At 39.7% G+C, this 22,210-nt stretch overlaps 1 protein-coding gene across 7 annotated transcripts in view; it reads right to left on the minus strand.

Moving 5' to 3' along the window:
* LOC101743989 (ataxin-2-like protein) overlaps positions 1–22,210 on the minus strand; it is a 47,229-nt gene that overhangs the window by 19,154 nt on the left and 5,865 nt on the right. For 5 of the 7 annotated variants that reach the window (XM_038016465.2, XM_038016469.2, XM_062672908.1 and 2 more), the window contains exons 2-9: positions 21,990–22,143; positions 6,523–6,703; positions 5,386–5,638; positions 4,182–4,371; positions 3,186–3,368; positions 2,287–2,378; positions 1,533–1,638; positions 508–591 (exon numbers count right to left, since the gene is read on the minus strand). In XM_038016465.2, the coding sequence (XP_037872393.1) occupies positions 508–591; positions 1,533–1,638; positions 2,287–2,378; positions 3,186–3,368; positions 4,182–4,371; positions 5,386–5,638; positions 6,523–6,703; positions 21,990–22,143 (1,243 nt within the window). The remainder of the gene's footprint in view (positions 1–507; positions 592–1,532; positions 1,639–2,286; positions 2,379–3,185; positions 3,369–4,181; positions 4,372–5,385; positions 5,639–6,522; positions 6,704–21,989; positions 22,144–22,210) is intronic. The other 2 variants (XM_062672907.1, XM_038016466.2) reach the window with 1 other exon arrangement.

Genomic DNA, 22,210 nt, shown 5'->3' on the forward strand with positions numbered 1-22,210 from the left:
GGAATCGATTTCAAGCGTTTCATAATAAAATGATATTGATTTATATAGACTAGTAACCCTGCAGTAGTCGAGATTCGACTATAATTAATTTAAATTATAAGTTTAAACATTATTATGGTTCTATTGTCAAACACTATTATATTTCGACAATATTATCACAGTATTCGCCAAAACTGCACTATAGATCAATAATATTAAAGACAAACAATATTAATCTATTTTCAATTCGACCACAGACTTTAAACAATAACAAAAGTTTCCCAATGGACAGTAAACAAACAGTATATTTTTATGTATGTGTTGTGTCAAATACATGGTAATGTGTTAGTGTGTGTAATATTTTTTTTATTGATTTAATGTATTTCTTAAGCATAATAAAAAAAAATTGCGTTCTGCACTCCTTCTCTATATACTCTATAAATGTAGGAAATATTATACTCCTTCGTCTGCGAAATTTTCGTAAAAAGGGGTGCAAAGTTTGCTTCACGTATTAATAGATAGATGTACCTGCACTTCGTCCTGTCGGCGCGGCTCGGGCGCGTGCTGGTGGCGCGGCGGGCGCGGGTGCGGCTCCGTGCTCGCCGCCGCGTTCTGTAACATGCGACACGTGCTTGAGGCGGCTCGACACAGCTAGCCGCTCTGTACGGTCTGACTTTGTTTAACCTTTTGACTGCCATGTACGTCACCGGTGCCCTTAGTGGCAAACTGAAGTAATTATGTCAATTTCTGTTACTGAGGCACCGGAATATTTAGTAGACTCTGGGGAAAGACGAATCCGAAAATACTAAGAATTCATCTATCTCTAAGAAATCTAAAACATACATGAAAAACAAAAGAAGACAAAGATAGCGCTAGCACTGGTGGTAGGACCTCTTGTGAGTCCGCTCGGGTAGGTACCACCACCCCGCCGATTTCTGTCGTCAAACAGTAATGCGTTTGGGTTTGAAGGGCGGGGCAGCCGATGTAACTATATTGAGACTTTAGAACTTATATCTCAAGGTGGGTAGCGCATTTATGTCGTAGATGTCTATGGGCTTCAGTAACCACTTAACACCGGGTGGGCTGTGAGCCCATCCACCCATCTAAGCAATAAAAAAACAGAAATCAACATAATTATTTCAGTGTGCCACGTAGGGCACCAGTAACCGACATGGCAGTCAAAGAATTAAGAAGTGTATATATTTCATTTCAATCAAAGAATAATTTTCTTAATTTGGTATTCGAATTTTATCAATAACAGCGGAGGAATGAAAACAATTATAAATGTTAAACAAGCCATTATTTTTTTTTTTTTTTTATTGCCCTTGTAGGCAGACGACGAGCATACGGCCCACCTTTTTTATTTTTTTTATTGCTTAGATGAGTGGACGAGCTCACAGCCCACCTGGTATTAAGTGGTTACTGGAGCCCATAGACATCTACAACGTAAATGCGCCACCCACCTGATGGGGAGTGGTTACCCTCGCCCATGGACTTCATCAATGGCAGGGGCAGAGCCAAGCCGCTGCCTACCTAAAGTACTATGAACTTACGTGATGATGGTGCTGCTGTGGGAAGCTCTGCCTGGGATGCTGCGGGGGCGCCCGGGGTTCTCCGTTCACTTTACCGCTGCCAGAGCTTCCGTTATTTGGACTATTCCTAATATAAAACAACAATTCATTTGTTATGTCGACCAGGTTTATGCGGATACAAAGTTAATATTTTTGATCACATTCAATGCAGATATCACCCTGCTATTTATTTTGCAGCAAAGCAGTCTACGTTCCGGTCTCAAGGATGTGGCTACTACACTATGTAATTGTAACTTAAGACTTCGGGTCTCGAGGAGGATGGCGACGTTTACGTTATGATATCAATCAGTGGGGTTCCATTGCCATTGACCACTGATTGGAATAAGAGTCTTACGAGTTTACTCATCAAAATTGCACGCATGTTACATTCAAAATGATGAGTTGACGAGTACGCTTTTTTTTCCTCCCTACCTATGCTGATAGCTTTGAGAAGCTATTTCAGCTTCTCCTTGACGTGTAGGTAAGCTCACGGGGCTCAAACCGGAGTGTTGCTAACACTGGCCCTAGCAAGAGCAGTGCTTCGCAGAATCTACCACCGGATCGGAAACGCGACCCACTGATAAGATTTGGCGAGAAACTCAGTGGGTTGTGTCTATGGGTTAATTAATTCACTCGTCGAGCCCTTTGACGAGGACGGTGACCGGTGCTTGTGGTACCTAAAAGCACTGTTAATGGTTCGGAAGAATGTGAGTGCGCAGTAGTGCGTGCGACGTACTGGTGGTGGTGCGGCGCGAAGGGCGGCACGTGGTAGCCGCCGGCCTGCGCCGCGTAGCTCTTCCCGCCGGCCGCCGCGGGGCTGGGCGCCGGCTGCAACACAAAAGGGACTCATTCAATGGGACTGCACTCAACTCGGAGCTAACGGCTCTAGCAAATCGCCATGGCCTAAAGGATAAGACGTCCGGTGCATTCGTATGTAGCGATGTATCCTGCAGACGGGTACCAATTTTTCTAATGAAATACGTACTTAACGTTCACGATTGACTGCCACGATGAAGGAATAACATCGTGTAACAAAAATCAAACCCGCAAAATTATAATTTGCTTAATTATTGGTGTGGTAAGACGTCTTGAGTCCGCACGGGTAGGTACCACCACTCTGCCTATATCTGCCGTGAAGCAGTAATACGTTTCGGTTTGAAGGGTGGGGCAGCCGTTCTACTTACTGTACTGAGACCTTAGAACTCATATCTCAAGGTGAGTGGCTGCATTTACGTTGTAGATGTCTATGGGCTTTGGTAATCACTTAACATCTGGTGTGAGCTGCTCCACCCATCTATGCAATAAAAAAACGGGTAACAGAGGACATTTAAAGCAACAATTTATATAAACTGTGCACAATAAAGCAACAACAAAAAATGCTGTATAGAATGCTGGGAAATTGTATGCATTATATCACAGATTTTACAGAGATAAGTCTCAGGTATTTTAAAATATCTCAAAAACATTATACAATGCAATTTTCAGTAGTTATTAATTTCCCAATTTTTAAATTACAAATGTAACTTAAATTGTGTTCAGTATTGTTTTTAGTTTGCTAAGAGTACGGTACTCTTTGGAGTTGGTGTACCAAAGCGCACCATTTAATGGAGACAAGTGAGGGTAGTGGTGCGTTACCGGCGCGTCGTCGTGCCGCGGCGGCGTCACGTGGTTGCGCGGCCGCTGCTCCTTGTCCTTGGGCGGGGAGGGGGGCGGCGCGCGGGGCGAGGGCCCGGGCGCCGCCGCGGTCCCGCTGCTGCCGCCTCCGTTGTTGTTGCTGTTGTTGTTGTTGGGGCCCGATGGCTTCACCAGCTTGCCGCCCTGTGAGTTTACAAATACAGTCAGTACGAGCTGTTACTACAATTATGAATATACCGGTGTGTGTACATATTTGAAGAAAAACGAGAAAATAACAACTATCATGAAAAAATATGGAATTATATAGTTCTTTTGAATCTGGGAATCATTGCAAAGAAATTCATACAATAAAAATAAAAATAACTAAGATAAAAATCTGATATAACATGATGCTCCAACGAAAAAGCTTAATATCAAATGACTGAAACGCCTATACACCTACTCTTAAATTACGTAATAACTACAAATCTCTAAGCTTGTGTTGTTTCCGCCGTGAAGAAGTAATGCGTTTCGGCTTGAAGGGTGGGGCAGCCGTAGTAATTATACTGAGACCTTAGAACTCATATCTCAAAAAAAAAACTCTGCTTCGACCAGCAACCTCATGTCTCAAAGTGGACGACGCCACTGCTGTTGTGATGTTTATGGGCTCCGCTAGACACTTATCATTAAGTGGACCGTGTTCTAGTCACCCACCAACAAAATTTTGTCTTTTATTTTTTATTGCCATATAGGCAGACAAGGATATGGCTCACCTGATGGTGAGTGGTCATCATCGCTCATGGACTTCAGCAATGCCAGGGGCAGAGTCAAGCCGCTGCTTACCGTTTAATACTCTCCACAAGCCTCGTTTGAAGAAAGACATAAAGACAGTCAATCAGAGTGGATCTCTTGTGGGGGCTGTGCTCTGTCATATGATCCGAAGGCATATTGATTCCATTGAAAGGGTATTGTGCTTAATTCAAAGTTAATTTCATTGTAATGCGGTCATGTACATACCATACTCACCTGCATATTTTTTCTCTTGTTCGGTATAACGTATTTCCCGGTAGAACTGCTGCTGTCCTGGGGCCGCAGCACGGCCGCGAACCTCTCCTCTTCGTCGCCGTTCTCCAGTTCGATGCGCGCTTTATACGAAGCCGCGCTTTCAATTTCTGCAGCGATCTCTTCCGCCTTAGCCTCCGCTTCGCTGATTATGAAAACAAATAAAATCTAAGTAACAAGTGCCTAACTTTATCTAAGCCGTTGGCATATTCCTAAAATAAAGCTCCAGTTTATTATAAAATTTTGATTAAAATGTACGAAAATCTGAAAAAATATTAAATAATTTGCAAATGTAACACTACGGATTACCTAACATGGGGTATAATTTTTTTGCCAATTTAATATCTGCTATGAGCATTCTTTAGAGATTTCTACTTTTTGTATAATTAGATCAGTTTGCTAACCAGATTTAAGCTTATAGCTTTAATTAAAATTGAGTTTAAAAAAGAAACTTCATATTATTAAGTTTTATAGAATGTTTTTATTCTATACCCCGACTTATAGTAATGGAGAGCAGAATATAGAGGGCAGATATTCGTTTGTCAAGGACGATAAAATAACAATCGTACTTGTGGCCAATGTTTGACAAACTTTTGGGACGAAATAATTATGAGCTATGTCCAGATCAATGCATAACTAAATATCGCGTTGTGAAGGCGACGTCAGGTATTCCAGCCCACTGAGTTTCTCGCCGGATCTTCTCAGTGGATCGCGTTTCCGATCCGCCGGTAGATTCTGCGAAGCACTGCGCTTGCTAGGGCCAGTGTTAGTCACACTCCGGTTTGAGCCCCGTGAGCTCACCGACACGTCAAGGAGAAGTATACTATACTGAGACCTTCGAACTCATATCCCAAGGTGGGTGGCAGCATTTACGTTGTAGATGTCTATGGGCTCCAGTAACTACTAGCACTAGGTGAGCTGGTGTTAGTGGCAGGTGGCCAAGCAATAAAAGAAAAAAAAGCGCTTATCAAATCAAATCAATTTTTTTTAAAGAACTACTGCCAATTCACAAAAACTAGCCTCCGCACTGAGAAGAACTGGCAAGAAACTCAGCGGGCATGTCTTTTTTTTTTAATATAAGATTTTTTTTTTCAAATATTCATTTTTACAATCTCAAGGCTATCAGTATAGGAAAAAGGTTATCCAGGTGATGACTGACCGGTAGTCTTGCGTGTCCTTCCTCTGTAGCTGGACCGTGTATCCGGTGAGCGAGTGGTCGTACGTGCTGTGGACGCCGTACACCTCCTCGTTCTTGCGGAACATGTCGTTGGCGTCCCAGCCGTTGGCGCAGTGGTCGAGCTGCTCGAGGTCGTCGAGGCGCACGTCGCCGTTGACCGAGGGCGCTTCGGCGGAGTCGCCGTCGCAGCCGTCCCACGGCTCTAGGTGGCGCTCCTCCAGGGAACGACCGTTGCCTACAATTGTAACAAAATAAATAATAATTTTCTCTTTTTTTAATACGCTTTTATCAGCTTCAGACGTATGTATGTTTGTAACGGAATCTTTGAACATGATTTTGCCCCCCTTCAAAACGTCGGCCTAACTCGAAATTTGGTTTACTTATTAAAATAAATTTTTTTACACTATTTTTAATTCAAATTTATTAAAATTTATTTTCTATTTTTTTTTATTGCTTACATAGTTGGATGAGCTCACAGCCCACCTGGTGTTAAGTGATTACCGGAGCCCATAGACATCTACAACGTAAATGCGCCACCAATCTTGAGATATAAGTTCTAAGGACTCAGTATAGTTACAACGGCTGCCCCACCCTTACAAAGAAGAAATAGGCAGTGTGGTGGTACCCACCCGTGCGAACTCACAAGAGGTCCTACCACCAGTAATAAATTTCCAAAAACATTTTGCAATTATATTTAGTTCTGCACAAGTGTACATACAGGTCGAATGTGTTTAGTTTGAATCGTCCTAGTTGCGTCGATAACCCTCAATGCTGAGGATCGTGGCCTCCTCTAAGAACTTTCTCCTGCATTATCCTGCGCCACTCCTGCCTATCCTCGGCTGTGTGGATAGCAACGTGGACTGAAGTGTTGAGAGTTGAGCGTATCTGGTCTGACCAGCGCATTGGACTTTGGCCTCTGGACCCTCTTCCGCATACTTAACCTGTTACCAGCAGCTTCTCTAAATTGTCACCTCTCTTTCTGGCAATGTGTTCATAGAACTCAAAACTACTCCGAGCGCATATAGTGCTGAGGCGCATCGGACTCTTCCTCCTACTAATAAGTTTGTCTTTATTCTGTACACTAAAAACTACATATTTAAAAAAAAAAAAACCATTTACCATTAAATTTGCTAGATATAGCTGTGTCTGTTTGGAAAACGTCGTGTGTCGCATATTCAAGGTCAGAGTCCTTGGCCCTGATGTATACAACATCCTGGGGCTTGAAGATCAGTTTCTTCACAACGGAGTCCACAGCTACGACTCCTTCTTGGTCGACGCGGTGAGCCACTTCTAATACCACCTGGTGAAGAATAATCAAGTTCAAAATTCATTTTACTATATATTTTTTATGGCCGTTGTAGGCAGACGAGCTTACGGCCCACCTGATGGTGAGTGGTTACCGGCGCCCATGGACTTTAGCAATGCCAAGCCGCTGCCTACTAAATAAGTTCAACTGGCGATTATTAATTTGATTTGATTTAATAAGAAGACACAACACAATCACGTCTCCAGTGTGTCTAGTGCGAGTTTTTTAACGTTCTCGATAGCGTAAAAGTTAACTCAAATTTGTATGGAGTTGGGACGTTTGCCGCTAGGGGCGTTGTTCCTACTGCATAAAAAAATGTGTTAACTTTTATTAAAAAACTCGCATTAAGCACACATAGGTTTCCTTTGATTCGCTAATTTAACCCGTCTCCTTTTCTCGATTTCGATTGCACGGCAAACGAGCGGGCCGTAAAACTATAAGCCAAGTCAAAATACGACATTCATACGCCGATCATTCCATCTATTGAGTAAAATAACAAGTATTTTTTGGCTACATTTAAAACCAAAACAAAAAAAATCATTACGTACATTATTAAGGATGGTGTTATCCCTACAAGTGATCTCTTGCAATTTTTAAAGGAATAATAGAATTATATTATACCCTAGACGAGTGGATATGTTAAAGTTTAAATTTATAGTTTAAAAAAGCTCGAAGTAAATCACCAAACTGTAGTGATTTTTTACAAATTTTTATTGCCTTCGATGGTAGACGATCTTAAAGTTCACGAATGCTGGGTGATTACCAATGCTCATGGCGATTAAAAATGCCACTGCCAAAACAAATCAGACTCTTTTTAACTTCTTTCATTTTGATTAATATTAATTTCCATGTATGTTGGCACAATGAGTGCCTTGCGTTAGTTAACCTTTTACCTAACACGTAATTTTAGCAGGTATTTTTTTTGTAAAGGCCGATTTCAAACAATCCGTCTATTTGATTCCGCATTTATTTGATTCGGTCACAATCGCACCAATTAAAAATCATTTAGATTTAGAAGGAAATACAAGCGAAACACACAGATATATCGGCCGGAAAGCGCGCATAAAAAAACTGATACATTTACATATATTATCTACGGGTCGGTTTCATATCATTAAAGGTCACAACGAACTAAATCCGCGCACATTAAATATCAATGAATGGTGTTTGTATTCATGGGAACTAGTGGCCCCGCAGTATTCGAAATTCGACTATAATTAATTGGAATTGTAAGTTTGTACACTATTATGACTGTATTTTATACTTCTATAATCACAAACTTGGCCAAGACTACACTATAAAAAATATTAACAAAGACAAACAATATTTGATCTTTTCTCAAATTGACCACAGACGTCAAGAACAAAAGTTTGACAATAAATAGTATGCATGCGTGTGTGCGTCAAATACATGGTATGTAGTGTGTGTAATGTTTTCTTTATTGATTTAATGGTATCTTTTATGCATTATTTTAAAAAAATATTAGCATTGAGCACTTCTTCTCTATATTCTCTATAAGTGTGGAAAATTTCATACTCCTCCGTCCGCGCAATTTTCGTAAAAAAGGGATACAAAGTTTTTGCTTCACGTATTAATATATAGATAGATATCGAGTGGACATACGAGCTTACGGCCCATCCAATGGTGAATGGTCATTATTAATCACTGACATCGGCAATGCTCGGGACACACTTGCTGGCTATCCCAGGATAATCTCTTCGAACCTCGTTTGAACACGGAGGCGTCATAGCGCTCAGCAAGCGATGCGGAAGGATATTCGTTTCAAAGCCGGATGGTACGTCACGCATTACAGTGGCACGGAGCTGTCATAGACATACGTATATGGAAGGACAATTTATATTTATTACATACTAGCTGACCCGGCAGACTTCGTAGTGCCTCAATCGATAAACAAAAGACCTAAACTTTTGTATAAAATAAATTTAAAACAAACAAAAAAGGAATCCGTCCGACGGGGGACACATAAAAGGGAAAACAAAATTGTTATTTTAATTTAATTCCGAGATTGTAATTTTCATATTTATCTACATTTTAAACCTTCTCTGGTCATCCACAAATAATTGAAGACAAAAATTAGCCAAATCGGTCCAGCCGTTCTCGAGTTTTAGCGAGACTAACGAACAGCAATTCATTTTTATTATATAGATAGATTAATTCGGATGGCTGATAATTTTGACCTCATAGACCGCTTGCAACATGGATGGAATCCATTTTTTTTTCTACCTAAGCTGATAGCCTTGAGAGGCTAATTCAGCGTAACCTAAGCTAATAGATGAGTTCACGGGGCTCAAACCTGAATGATGCTAACAATGACCCTAGCAAGAGCGGTGCTTCGCAGAATCTACCATCGGATCGGAAACGCGACCCACTGAGAAGATCCGGCGAGAAACTCAGTGGGCTGTGTCTGTGGGTTAATTCGCGCGTCGAGCCCTTCGTCGCAAGTGACGGGTTCGACGAGGACGGTGACCGGCGGAATCCACGCCTACCTTTTGTTTATACTGACTTAAAGAGTACTCGGCAGAAAGCAGCTGTTTTTAGTTCTCCAGGTATTGCCAATGGTCATAAACAAAGACACAGCATCAGAGTGACCGTCGATGGCAATAAAAAGTTGAAAATGTGTTAAGTATAACAAAGTAGAATCTTTACTTTGTCTGGTCGATATTGCTCAGGTAAAAAGAGAAACAATAGCCTGAATATAAGTTACATTTTATGAAGGGGAAAAAATGTGATTCACCATGTCCAAATAAATATTAATCTAGCATGTTAATTTTTGTCCCTCTTCCTCCCTACCTATTGGATGGTAGCTGAAGGGGCTATTTCAGGTACATTATGATAAGTAGGTGAGCGCTCACCGAGGTGAAGTTGAGAGATAATGTTATCACTGACCCTAGTAAGAGCAGTGCTTCGCTGAATATACCATCGGATCGGAATCGCGACCCACTGAGAAGATCTAGAGAACAACTCAGTGGCTTAACGTTTTTCTTGTAAAAAAATGTTCTCTAGTGCAAAAGCATCTTCTATTGTTTGATAGATTTACGTTTTAGCTTGTAGCTATGTAAATATTCTTGAAACTATTAGAAACGCGATTGAGGTTTGTAAAATTTTGTTATTTCAACAGTTACGTTGCTAATAAAGTTATTGAAGTATACGATACAATGTCGAACTTTCGGCCTGATAGGAGAAAAAATAGTATGTGCACAATGTACTATTTCGATAGTCATTCGTGCTCGCCCCTCAGTTCTGCTTGAAGTTCGACGAATTCAGTGACACGCGTAAACCAGCCTACCTCGTACGGCGTAAAGATTTGTTTCCAAAGTGACTCGTCTTGTTATGTGGACATACACAGACTCGACACGATTATGTCTTCTTAATCGTTTCAATCTTGCTTGATAGAGTGGTTGTTATATATAGGCTTGGAGCGGGCAAATTTGAGGCGCCTCACGATGCCCCGACATCTCTCGCCATACACAAGATAGCACAATCTACGTGTTAACGCCCTTAGATTAAAGATTTGCAAAATTGAAACGACTTTATTTTTACTTTGTCCAATGCTTATTTTCGCGGTTTTTTTTTATTGCTTAGTTGGGTGGACGAGCTCACAGCCCACCTGGTGTTAAGTGGTTACTGGAGCCCATAGATATCCACAACGTAAATGCGCCACCCACCTTCAGATATAAGTTCTAAGATCTCCAAGTAAGTTACAACGGCTGCCCCACCCTTCAAACCGAAACGCATTACTGCTTCACGGCAGAAATAGGCAGGGTGGTGGTACCTACCCGCGCGGACTCACAAGAGGTCCTACCACCGGATTTCTTGAAGAATATCTCTCTGGTAGCTTAGCTTTTACGATGAGCGATTTAAGACCACCCCTTCACATTGAATGGATGGCGCTACGAATTCACTACGAAAATAAATTAATTACGATGATTTTTGTCAAAATGTTTCTATATATCAAGCTCTTAGATCGTCGATAAGCGAATAAGACTCGACGAAAACTCACAGTCATCTCGATAATCTCAAAATGATTCGCTACGAACAAATGATGAATCAGAAATAGTGAAAAACTCGAACTAGAAGGAGGTTATCAGTCGTCGATACAAAAATTTATCGATATTTACAGGTATTACCACGACAGGCAAAAGCGTTTTTTTCCCATTAAACGGGCGTTTGGTGTAGTGGTAAGCGACATGGTCACTACACAAGGGGGTCGCGGGTTCGAATCCCGCCAAGGGAAGATATTTGTATGATAAATATAAATGTCTTTTCCAGGGTTATGGACGTATATTAAATATATGTATGTGTATAATAAAAATCTTACATTTATTTCCGTTATCTGGTACCTGTAACACAAGTTCTTTACGAACTTATCACGGGACCAGTTAACGAGGCGTGATCGTTAGTAAAAAAAAAATTTTTTTTTTTTAACAATTTAAAAATAGTCGTCTAAAGAAACAATGTATTTTTCTACGTACGAACGTACAACGTATTTGTATATTGATACGTACGGGACAGCTGTGTCTGTCCGTCTGTGAGACGTACGTTTCAGTCTGAAGGGTGTGAAAGGTATGATTCCAATGAACTCGAAGACTTTGACCTGACGTCTCAAGGTGAGTCGTTAGCGTGTCTGTTCTTCGGTGACCGTAAAGTTCTTTAGAAATACTACTACTATATAACACCAATGTCTTATTAAATTTAAAAAAAAAAACTAGTAAAGGCGGTTTTAGGTTTTGAAATTTGTTTCTAAAAGTATGCGAATACACATGTGACATTTTGTTGGAATCTAACTTGTAGTAACTGTTTAAATCTATAATCTGGTAACATTTAATATAATATTTATTTTAATTTAATTCAATTTTTAATCAAATAGATATAATAGAATAGTTCTACTGGTGGTAGGACCACGTGTGAGTCCGTACGGGTAGGTACCACCACCACGCCATTTCTGCCGTGAAGCAGTAATGCGTTTCGGTTTGAAGGGTGGGGCAGCCGTTGTAACTATATAACTTGAGACTTAGAATATCTCAAAGTGGGTGGCGCATTTACGTTGTAGATGTCTATGGGCTCCAGTAACCACTTAGCACCAGGTGGGCTGTGAGCTCGTCCACCCATCTAAGCTATAAAAAAAAAATAGTGGAAAAATAATGTCATGCAAGTAGTTAGTACTGGGCTATCTATCGGCGGTAGACACATGAAGGGTGAATGAACTTGTATAGCGAAATCAAAACACCACGGAATTCGCTTTCGCTCGTGTCGTTCTAGTCTTTCGTTTGATTTAAAATTTTACGGGCAATTTGTTCGAAGGATTGTCTTGTAGTATCTATCTTCAGTTCACTCTCTCCGGTATCCCCGGAAGTGCCGCAGAGTCTTGAACTACTTACATCTTTTACGATTCAATCAACATTACTAAAGCTGAAAGTGATTTGTATAAAATACTAGCTTTTGCCCGCGACTTCGTCCGCGTGGAATAATAGTTCACAAATAATGCTTTATTTTAGAACAAATTTGGTTAGCATAAAAACGTTATAGGTAGCCAACCTTAATATACAGACATGCTGTCGCAGACTTTTTTTAGATCTTTTAGAGGGGAACAATTCTGTCATACATTATTTTAGCGAAACTTTAACCGTTTCTGCAGCGCGATAAATGAGCTATCTAACAATGAAAGAATTTTTCAAATCGGACCAGTAGTTCCTGAGATTAGCGCGTTCAAACAAACAAACTCTTCAGCTTTATAATATTAATATAGATTCGAGGATTCTGACTTTAATAGTCAACTCGGTTGTTAAATAACTATAATGTAGACGACCTTGACTTGCTTTTTTAGCCTACTTATTCTAGTAACCTCAAAGGGTTATTACACTAGATTCACCTAACGAGTAGGTGTGCTCTCGGGGCTCTGACCTGACGAATTCGCTAACACTAGCTCTAGCAAGAGCAGTGCTTCGCTGAATCTACCACCGCATTGGAAAAATCCGGCGAGAAACTCAGTGGGCTGTGTCTGAGGGTTGCCGTGATTTGCATATTGCCTTCGGTCCATAAAAACCACGACGTGAATGCCATCACCCATCCTGAGCTATGAAGTCTGAGGTTTATTGCTACTGTATAATAACTCTCCTACCCTTAAAAGCGGATCTCACGACTAATTCGAGGCAGATAAAGGCCTAACTATCAGCAATTACGTAAATTACTAATGATTTAAACAACCCGTTACTTCGTTTTCTATTTGAACCGAAACTGCTCCTCATGAGATTTTTTTTTAATGGTAATAAATAAATAAATATTTACTAACAATCATCACGCCACATTAACTGGTCCCGTGCTAAGTTCGTAAAGAACTTGTGTTACAGGTACCAGATAACGGAAATAAATGTAAGATTTTTATTATACACATACATATATTTAATATACATCCATAGCCCTGGAAAAGACATTTTATATTTATCATACAAATATCCTCCCTTGGTGGGATTCGAACCCGCGACCCCCTTGTGTCGTGACCATTTCACTTACCACTAGACGACCGTTAAAGAAATTATCTAGTAATTTTGAACGATGAATCAGATTAAAGGAATTTCTCTTTAAAGGTCGCCTCGCCTGCCCATCAACTCGGAAGTACAACAAGGCTGAATATATAAAATTCACAACGCTCCAATCATAAAATTTTCATGGAAACGAATCAAAAATCTATAAAAGATTAGGTAGGTACCAAAGAAATATTTTTATATATAAAAAGTTTAGCGATGATCTCAAAGCCCAGTTTAGCACACGATGGATATGAATTTTGAATTTGTGACATTGTTTTTAATTGTTCTAATGTTTTTATCACTTCGGAAAAGGTTGCTAGCATAGTACTATTAATATTGTAGAGGTGGCGACCGAGACGTTTATAAGTAATATGTGTATATATTTTATATTACTTAACGACCGTCAAGGCGATTCGTGAGTGTCACTTTCACTGGTTTTCCTAATGCACGTTGGCAGTACGCGCGGACGACGGTTGCATTCCAGACTGTAGCGCATGCATAAAACTGTTATCAATAAATAACTTCGTTGGTTTCAACTTTATAATTTCTAAACGCATTAGTCTCATTTGTTACAATTAAAAAATGAAAAACACAACACAGTTTTAATAAAAACTGTTCTCTGCAAAGTTTATCCTTTGATTAAAAGGTGATTAGTATTACAATTTGTCAAGTTTCAAAATTGACGTGAACAAATTATAAAATGAAAGATAAAATAATAAATATATTACAAAACGGCACACCAGTTTCTATTAAGAAATACCGAATCTGTGTACGGGGCAAAGACCGCAGCGATTGATTTTAGATTTTGCTAGCGATGACGTCAGAGCGAAGGACCGATTGCATTACCGAAGGTGACGCGTCCACAAAGGGGGGACAGCAGACACGACAGGGGGCTCGGGGAGGGGATCCACACCCAGAGTGCCCCCAAGTTACCCCAAGACACCTACCCCATGAATCGCACAAGAAAAACAAACATTTTACAGTCCAGGGCAAATTCTAGAACGTCTGGGGTGCAACGAAATGCGCGCGCATCTCGTAAAGATTTCTAAACTAAGTTAGCCGCCCCGTAACTAGGTTTCGCGTTCGATTTGGTCACACTAAACGCGCCCCTTGAACACAAAAATATTGTCCCAACAATTAATCAATAAATCGTAAACGATCTATAAACCGTTGGAACTACAAAGGTCGTTTTAATAAAAGCGTCGCTACGTGCCCTCCGTCTATGGGACACAAAGGCGAAATTCGCCAATCGCGTGTCCCGAGATAACATCGCGCAGTTGACAGGACTGTTTTACTGGTGGTAGGACCGCTTGCGAGTCCGCGCGGGTAGGTACCACCCACCCTGCCTATTTCTGCCGTGAAGCCGTAATGCGTTTCGGTTCGAAGGGCGGGGCAGCCGTTGTAACTATACTTGAGAAGTTAGAACTGATATCTCAAGGTGGGTGGCGCATTTACGTCGTAGATGTCTATGGGCTCCAGTAACCACTTAACACCAGGTGGGCTGTGAGCTCGTCCCATCTAAGCAATAAAAAATAAAAAAGTAAAATTCAAAGGCTGCAGATTAATCAGTGTTTCTCAATCTAGGAAGCAGCGTTTCCGTGTTATCTACATGTACTTACGCTGCGAATAGGCCCTGCCGAACGCAATTTAGTAGTAGGTCGGATCAATAAACGCATGTCGTCGGCGAATTCAGGTAAGTTTAAAACCACCGACTGCACCTTTCGTGGCTGCAACATCTATCTGGATATTACGCTGACGTTGTCTCCGAACAGATGACACGGAATGTGGTATTTTTTGTTGCTCACTACATGTCTTTTTTACATCTTTTTTAGATCGGAAAAATGTTACGTTCAAAAAAACTCGACAGACAAAAGTAATTTTTAATATTATGCTCATATTGAGCGGTGAAAGGTCAATTGGTTTAAGCGACGTTTATCTTTGAAATTAAAGGTCCGTTTTATTTAAGATCAACAATTCCATGTTTTTAATTAAATTTCAATTAAGCTTACCTCATTCGAATTGCTAAAGAAGTGGTTTTGCTATTATTAATTTCTTCCAAATTTTAAACTTAAAATAATGTATAGTTGCAAAAATAATTTTCAATAAAACTTATCAAAAGAAATTCGTGTAACAGCGAATTTTGGCTTTCAAAACTTCCGACCCTTTTCTTCTGATGTTCGAATGCACTAACGTTCAAAAAAATTTGTGTTAAATTTCGCAACAAAAATTCGATAGAATATTGTTTTGTGTAACTGCAAAATTTGCTTTTGTATTTACGTTCTTATCTCCAACGCCGAAAATTGTTTTTTGAGCGTGTCTATATGAGTCTGTCTTAATTCGTTGGCACGCTCTGCTGTCTAAGCCTTTCTGACGAATGACAGACAGCACATGAGGTGTCTTTAGATTTATCGCATTCGTGGAAGTTATGTTACTAGGGTAACACAAGGCGAAAAACTACAAAAGTGTAACTTTTTTTAAAAATGATCTAATCAATATACCTAATTGATTTTACTTTTACGGATGGATGTCATTCCCGTTCATTTCCAATTTTTATTATCGTTATATTATTTCTGATGTTTTATAATGTTCTTCTTATAATGAAATTTTACCATTTTTCTTCTTTTCTTATGCTGATAGTCTTGAGAGGCTATTTCAGCTTCACCTTAACATGTAGGTGAGCTCACGGGGCTCAAACCGGAGTGGTGCTAACACGAACCCTAGCAAGAGCAGTGCTTCGCAGAATCTACCACCGTATCGGAAACGCGACCCACCGAGAAGATCCGGCGAGAAACTCAGTGTGCTGTGTCTATGGATTAATTCGCTCGTCGAGGACGGTGACCGGAACTTTAACTGAAGGGTATAACGAAAAAAAAAACCCATCCATTTATAAATATCGTCTAATAACATTCTCGAACAAAAAGAATTCCCAGAAGGTCGTACTCAAAAGCTATTGAAACAATCCAACAAAATTTAAATTTACGATGCTAAACAATGACCGTTTGAGTAAGAAACTTCAAGCGTCCATTGCCTAATGAGAAGGGCGACCGTTGTGCTCACTTCAAGTGCTTTTTTTTTCGCCTACCTATTGGCTGGTAGCCTAAGAGGCTATTCCAGCTACGCCTTGACGGATAGGTGAGCTCACGGGCTCAACCTGAGAGAATTTGCTAACTAGCAACTAGCTTTAGCAAGAGCAATGCTTCACAGAATCTACCACCGGACCGGATATCGCGACCCACTGAGAAGATCCGACGAGAAACTTAGTCTTTCAAGTGCTGTGACCGTGTGCCTAGCTTCAAAATCCAGGAGCAAGTAACAATTGTACGAGAAAAAAAAAACCTAATATGTACAACTACGCGTACTGCTTATCATCAGTTTATTTATTTCTGTGCTTACGACTGGAGTTTTACAAGACCCATTTAGAATCTTAGGAGGGCGATTAGCTTAAAAATATAAAATAATTTCTACAAGACCTTAATCACCTTACTGGAGGTAGGTCCTCTTGTGAGTCCGCACGGGTAGGTACCACCATCCTGTCTATTTCTGTCGTGAAGCAGTAATGCGTTTCGGTTTGAAGGGTGAGGCAGCCGTTGTAACTATACGGAAACCTTAGTACTTATATGTCAAGGTCGGTGGCGCATTTACGTTGTAGATGTCTATGGGCTCCAGTAACCACTTAATACCAGGGGGCTCGTCTAACCAACTAAGCAATAACATAAAATAAAAACGCGCAAATGAGATTTTTACTAAAAATAAAAATTTAAAACAAAATTTGGATCGTCGGAATACCGAGCTAAATTGGCTAATTCCTTGAGCCATCAAATGTTCATTGATCTCGTCTATCCTTATCTTAGCCCATCACAAACTGTTATAGATATTCCAATCTATTTATTAATACGTAAGCCATAAGGTACAAAATGAATTTAATTTATATAACTTTGTAAATTAATAAATAACATCGTTGACAGATTTAATGTATATATATTTTTTCGGCATCTTACGTTATCAATTTCCAGATAACGTTAAAAATCGTCAACAAAAATGTATCTGATATTTATCGCGATTACGTTACCAAGCCGTCGAGTTACTCGAAACAATCTACAAATACGCATGGCACTTGAGTTTTTTAATTTATTGGAACGAAGTTCCTTACGGCAGGCTTGGAGGGGATAGGGATTTTGCTGTGCGACCGAACTGAAAAAAATGTGATAGTAAAACCGTAAGAAAAAATCCGTGGAAAAAAGTGCGTGGAATAAAACCGTTAAATGAGACGTGCGCAGGCGCGACAGTCGCATACACAAGCGAGTAGTGTATAATACCTTTCTCTTTCTCCTTCTTTCTTTTCGTTCTCTAATCCATTCTCTCTCTATTTAGTAATTATTTCTATTTCTATATAATTTTATGTTGTCAACCAAAAATAAAGAGATATATTTTGTTATTTTAATTGATAATTTGAATTACTATTTTTTTTTATTTTACGTAATTTATTATTTCCTAAAATACTGAATTTCCTAAATATTTTCCCGTACTTAAATAAAAACTAATCAGCAAAATTTAAGAGAAAAACCAAGAAAACCTACATAAAATTGATCACCATTTCTTTTTTTACAAATTGTGTCGATTCTACATTAGCCGAAGGAACTTCGTTCCTACCTGGTGTCCCACGACACCACATTCTAATTAATTTTTATTATTTTCATATTCATCCTCAACGTCCGCCTGTGGTGATGACTTCGTCTTATTTTACCTATCACTTCGATAAAGCGGCACGACATGAGAATCCTCTCATCGTGGCCGTCGGAAACTACATAGCCGATCGCCCAAAACACGTCATTACGGATCCTCCCGATCCACTAACGGTGCCTTTAGGTACCCCAAGCACCGATCATCGTTCTCGTCGAACCCGTCGCTTGCGACGAAGGGCTCGGCGAGTAAATTAACCCACAGTTTCTCGGCGGATCTTCTCAGTGGGTCGCGTTTCCGATCCGTGATACGACTCTGCGAAGCACTGCTCTTACTACAGCCAGTCTTAGCAACACTTCCGGTTCGAGCCCCGTGAGCTCATCACCTACACGTCAAGGCGAAGCTGAAATAGCCTCTCAAGGCTATCAACATACGTAGAGGAAAAAATCCTGATACAGTAGGTACCTCAGTGGTGCGGTGAGCTTTTTTTTTGTTGCTTAGGTGGTCCTACCACCAGTAATTACGCAAATTATAATTTTGCGGGTTTGGTTTTTATTACACGATGTTATTCCTTCACCGTGGAAGTCAATCGTGAACACGTGTTAAGTACGTATTTCATTAGAAAAATTGGTACCCTGGCCTGCGGGATTCGAACACCGTTGCATCGCTAGATACGAATGCACCGGACGACTTATCCTTTAGGCCACGACGACTTTTGCACTAGTTAAATGCACTAGTACTACAATGCTAACACGCATTTTACTACATCTAGTCTATTTCTGCCGGAAGCAACTATGAGTTATCAGTTATGCCAATGCACTTCGACCTGACATCTCAAGTTATATTGGCTACAATGATCGCTCAGCATCAGGTCTTGACTTGAGCTCTCGAGCTTACCGTTTAATCCTGACATCTCAAGTTATATAGGATACAATGACCGCATAGCATTAGCTCGAGAACTCCTCTTTTATTTTTGCTGCTAACTAGATCAACAACCCTCTCTTTTCTAGTTCTATTTAAGGAATTTATTTACCAAGTACCGGCCGACATCAATATAGTATAACTAGCAAAAGTAATGATAGCTGCACCGCCCCCTTTACAATGTATTCTTATCTGAAAGTGTTTATTTACTTTATGGGCTAATTTGGTAATTAATTTTACAACGAAGGAATATTCCAAACAGGACGCTAAATTTACGATGAAACAAAGTAACAAAATGTAATGTCTGATATGCATACCATTATCTCGGGTAACTAACACTAGCCTGATTCTAAATAAACAGGTCGATTGATCTGCTCATAATTAAATGGCAAATATCTCAAAAACCATCGCGAAAACAATATAGCGTTGGGGTAATGATATATTTTATTTAGCAGATGCGTCCAGAGGACAAAAACAATTAACTACTTTCAGATTAGTAATCGGGAACAAGTTATTACCTGCAAATAACACTTTCGTCAAAATATATTGTTGTTTCGTAGGTCAGCCGGAATACACAAGCCGACAGAAAAAAAAGGAGTTAGTTTTTGTGAAGTGTGCATAACTATGAGATTTAAAGAAAGATACCTCGTGAAGACTATTGCTAAATTGAAAAGTTTCGCACACAACCCATTGTACATTGTCGGTGCTATATTTTTTAACAGTTAGACTCACTGATTTCAATAAAATTTTAATTTTTGAGTTTATATTCATTTAGAAAAAAGCACAATCACTTGAGTTTTTTATCGAGTTTTCCGAGTGTTGAAACTATCAATGCTAAAGAGAAGGCCTACCCGATTCTGTAGACCGAATGGTAAACAGTCGACGTCGCCCTAAGCACGTCATTACGGATCCTCCCGATCCATTAACGGTGCTTTTAGGTACCACAAGCACCGGTCACCGTCCTCGTTGAACCCGTCGCTTGTGACGAAGGGCTGAATCGTGAATTAGCCCATAGACACAGCCCACTGAGTTTCTCGCTGGATCTTCTCAGTGGGTCGCGTTTCCGATCCTGTGGTAGATTCTGCGAAGCATTGCTCTTGCTACGGCCAGTGATTCTGCGAAGCACTGCTCTTGTTAGAGCCAGTGTTAGCAACACTCCCTGTTTGAGCCCCGTAAGCTCACCTACACGTCAAGGAGAAGCTGAAATAGCCTATCAGCATAGGCCGGAAAAAAACAAAAAAAAACCGAGCGTGTGATATTGCTCGGTAGACCGACGGTCTGAATGTTGTTCGGAACTTTTATACAATGCAAGATTATCTTAAAAATGACGTAAGCGAGATTCAGGTATCTGTTACATAATATCTTGTGTTGTACCGCTACAAAAGCGTAAATATTTTTTTCGTTTCTACACGATGTAATAGTAAAAATAATTTTAAGTTATATTTTTTATATTAAGAGTAATTTCACGAGCCGCCGTTAAATTGAAATACGTACAATTTTCCATACAATATCTATCTTATAAATATAAATTATTATTTTATTATTGGCCGTAACGAAAAGCGTGTGGCGTGCGTGTGGAACGTTACGTGAAAATATTCACAGCTAGTGTAGTAGTTAGTTTTCGGTAGTAATTTCGCTCGTTTCGCTATGATTGTGCAGATATTTGAGTCGACTATTATCAAAGCCGGCAATGTGACTTTTGGACAATTATTGGTAAATCAGAAAAACGAATTATTGACTTTGTATTCCATTGGCGGTCACAAAACTCTTCTGAACGACATCTTAGATAAATAACAGGTTAAGTATTAACCTTTATTTAATGCAGGTTTTGAACCGTATTCTTTGAAGGAGACGATTATATTCAAATCAATCTGTATTGACATATCAATAACATTTTTTTGTCCAAATGCACAGATTGCCACCTTTGATAATAGACGACTCATTTATTACAATACGCAAAGCATTTTTTGGGCGAATTTTACCCGTGCACAAAATACTTTTAGTTTTTAATCTCACTTTTCTTTATTTGTTTGATATTACATTTTGGAGTGTGATTCATTAATCGAGTTGATAACATCATCCTATCTTTTTATAGCGCGAAAAAACAATGAGCTAATTCAATCAATCAGACCTAGAACTTTACCTCAAGGGCAGTCATGTAGTGGGAGGTCTATGGTATCATCTTTGCCAATAAAACAAAATAGTAAAGTTACATCTACCTACCTATCCAAGAATTTGAGTCGGGGAGTCCACCTGCATGTCACTCTGGCCCAAGATAAGCAGTTTTGCTTTATCTTACAAACCTTAAACTTTCGCCACTGGAGCCCAGTATGACATTACACACCAAATTATAATAATAAAAACCAATCAAAACAAAAAATACTAAGTCGGTCTTATCGCTATCTTGTCCTATCACAACAGGGATGTCTTTCTGACATTATTTTATACTCAGCTTCAAGACTAAAACAATTTTATGACACAGCATCAAAACTAAGTAATTTTTTTTAACAAGTTGATTTCTGTTACTGCGCCCTTGGATTGCCTAACTTTGCCTTCTTTCGTTTTTTAATGTATTTTTTAGTCTTTTAGGTGTCATAGAAATAGATTGAATCTGAGTATCTGTGGATTCGTCTTTATCAGAGTTTTACTCAATATTCCGACGCCTCAGTAACAGAAATCGACATAATTACTTCAGTACGCCACGTAGGGCACCGGTGACCTACATAGGCTGTTGACTAGGTTATATAAGCATTCTGATGACGCTGTTAAATAAAGCAAGCACTTTTTTTGTTATTTAACAATTACCCCTACAACCCGATTCGACAAATCAAATCTATAGTGATCTGTGGTATTCTGCTAAATTTTCTTCTTATTATTGGCGTGTGTGTAAACTTCTGCTAAACGTTAACACACACACACACGTAAATTTTGTTAAATTACATGCTCCTTTTATTCCTTCAACACTCGTGTTCTAACTTCACCAGTAAGGTTTCGGGCTATATCGCTATGACTTTATCGATCTTTCTTGCCGTTAACGATTTTAATATACACCCAAAAGTTTTTCGTCAACAATTGTCACATCCCCATTGCCAATTAGGGTAGGCAAAATAAAAAAAAAACAAAAAAAAACTTACCTCAAATTGAGCACTGAACGTTTTGAAAACTCCCTCCCAGAGGCATCCTGATTGCGTTAAAACTTGAACGGTGTCGCCAACGAGTGATGTGGCAGCGTGCATGAAATGCGCGTTGTTGTAAACTCCCTCGGCCACCACGCGACCACGTGGTGACCTGTAACAACAGAGACACAAACTAACTAAAAGGTTTCATATTGGCTTTAGATCGGAAGACCAAGTTT

The sequence above is a fragment of the Bombyx mori genome, chromosome 16, assembly GCF_030269925.1.
Source record: "Bombyx mori chromosome 16, ASM3026992v2".
NCBI lineage: Eukaryota > Metazoa > Arthropoda > Insecta > Lepidoptera > Bombycidae > Bombyx > Bombyx mori.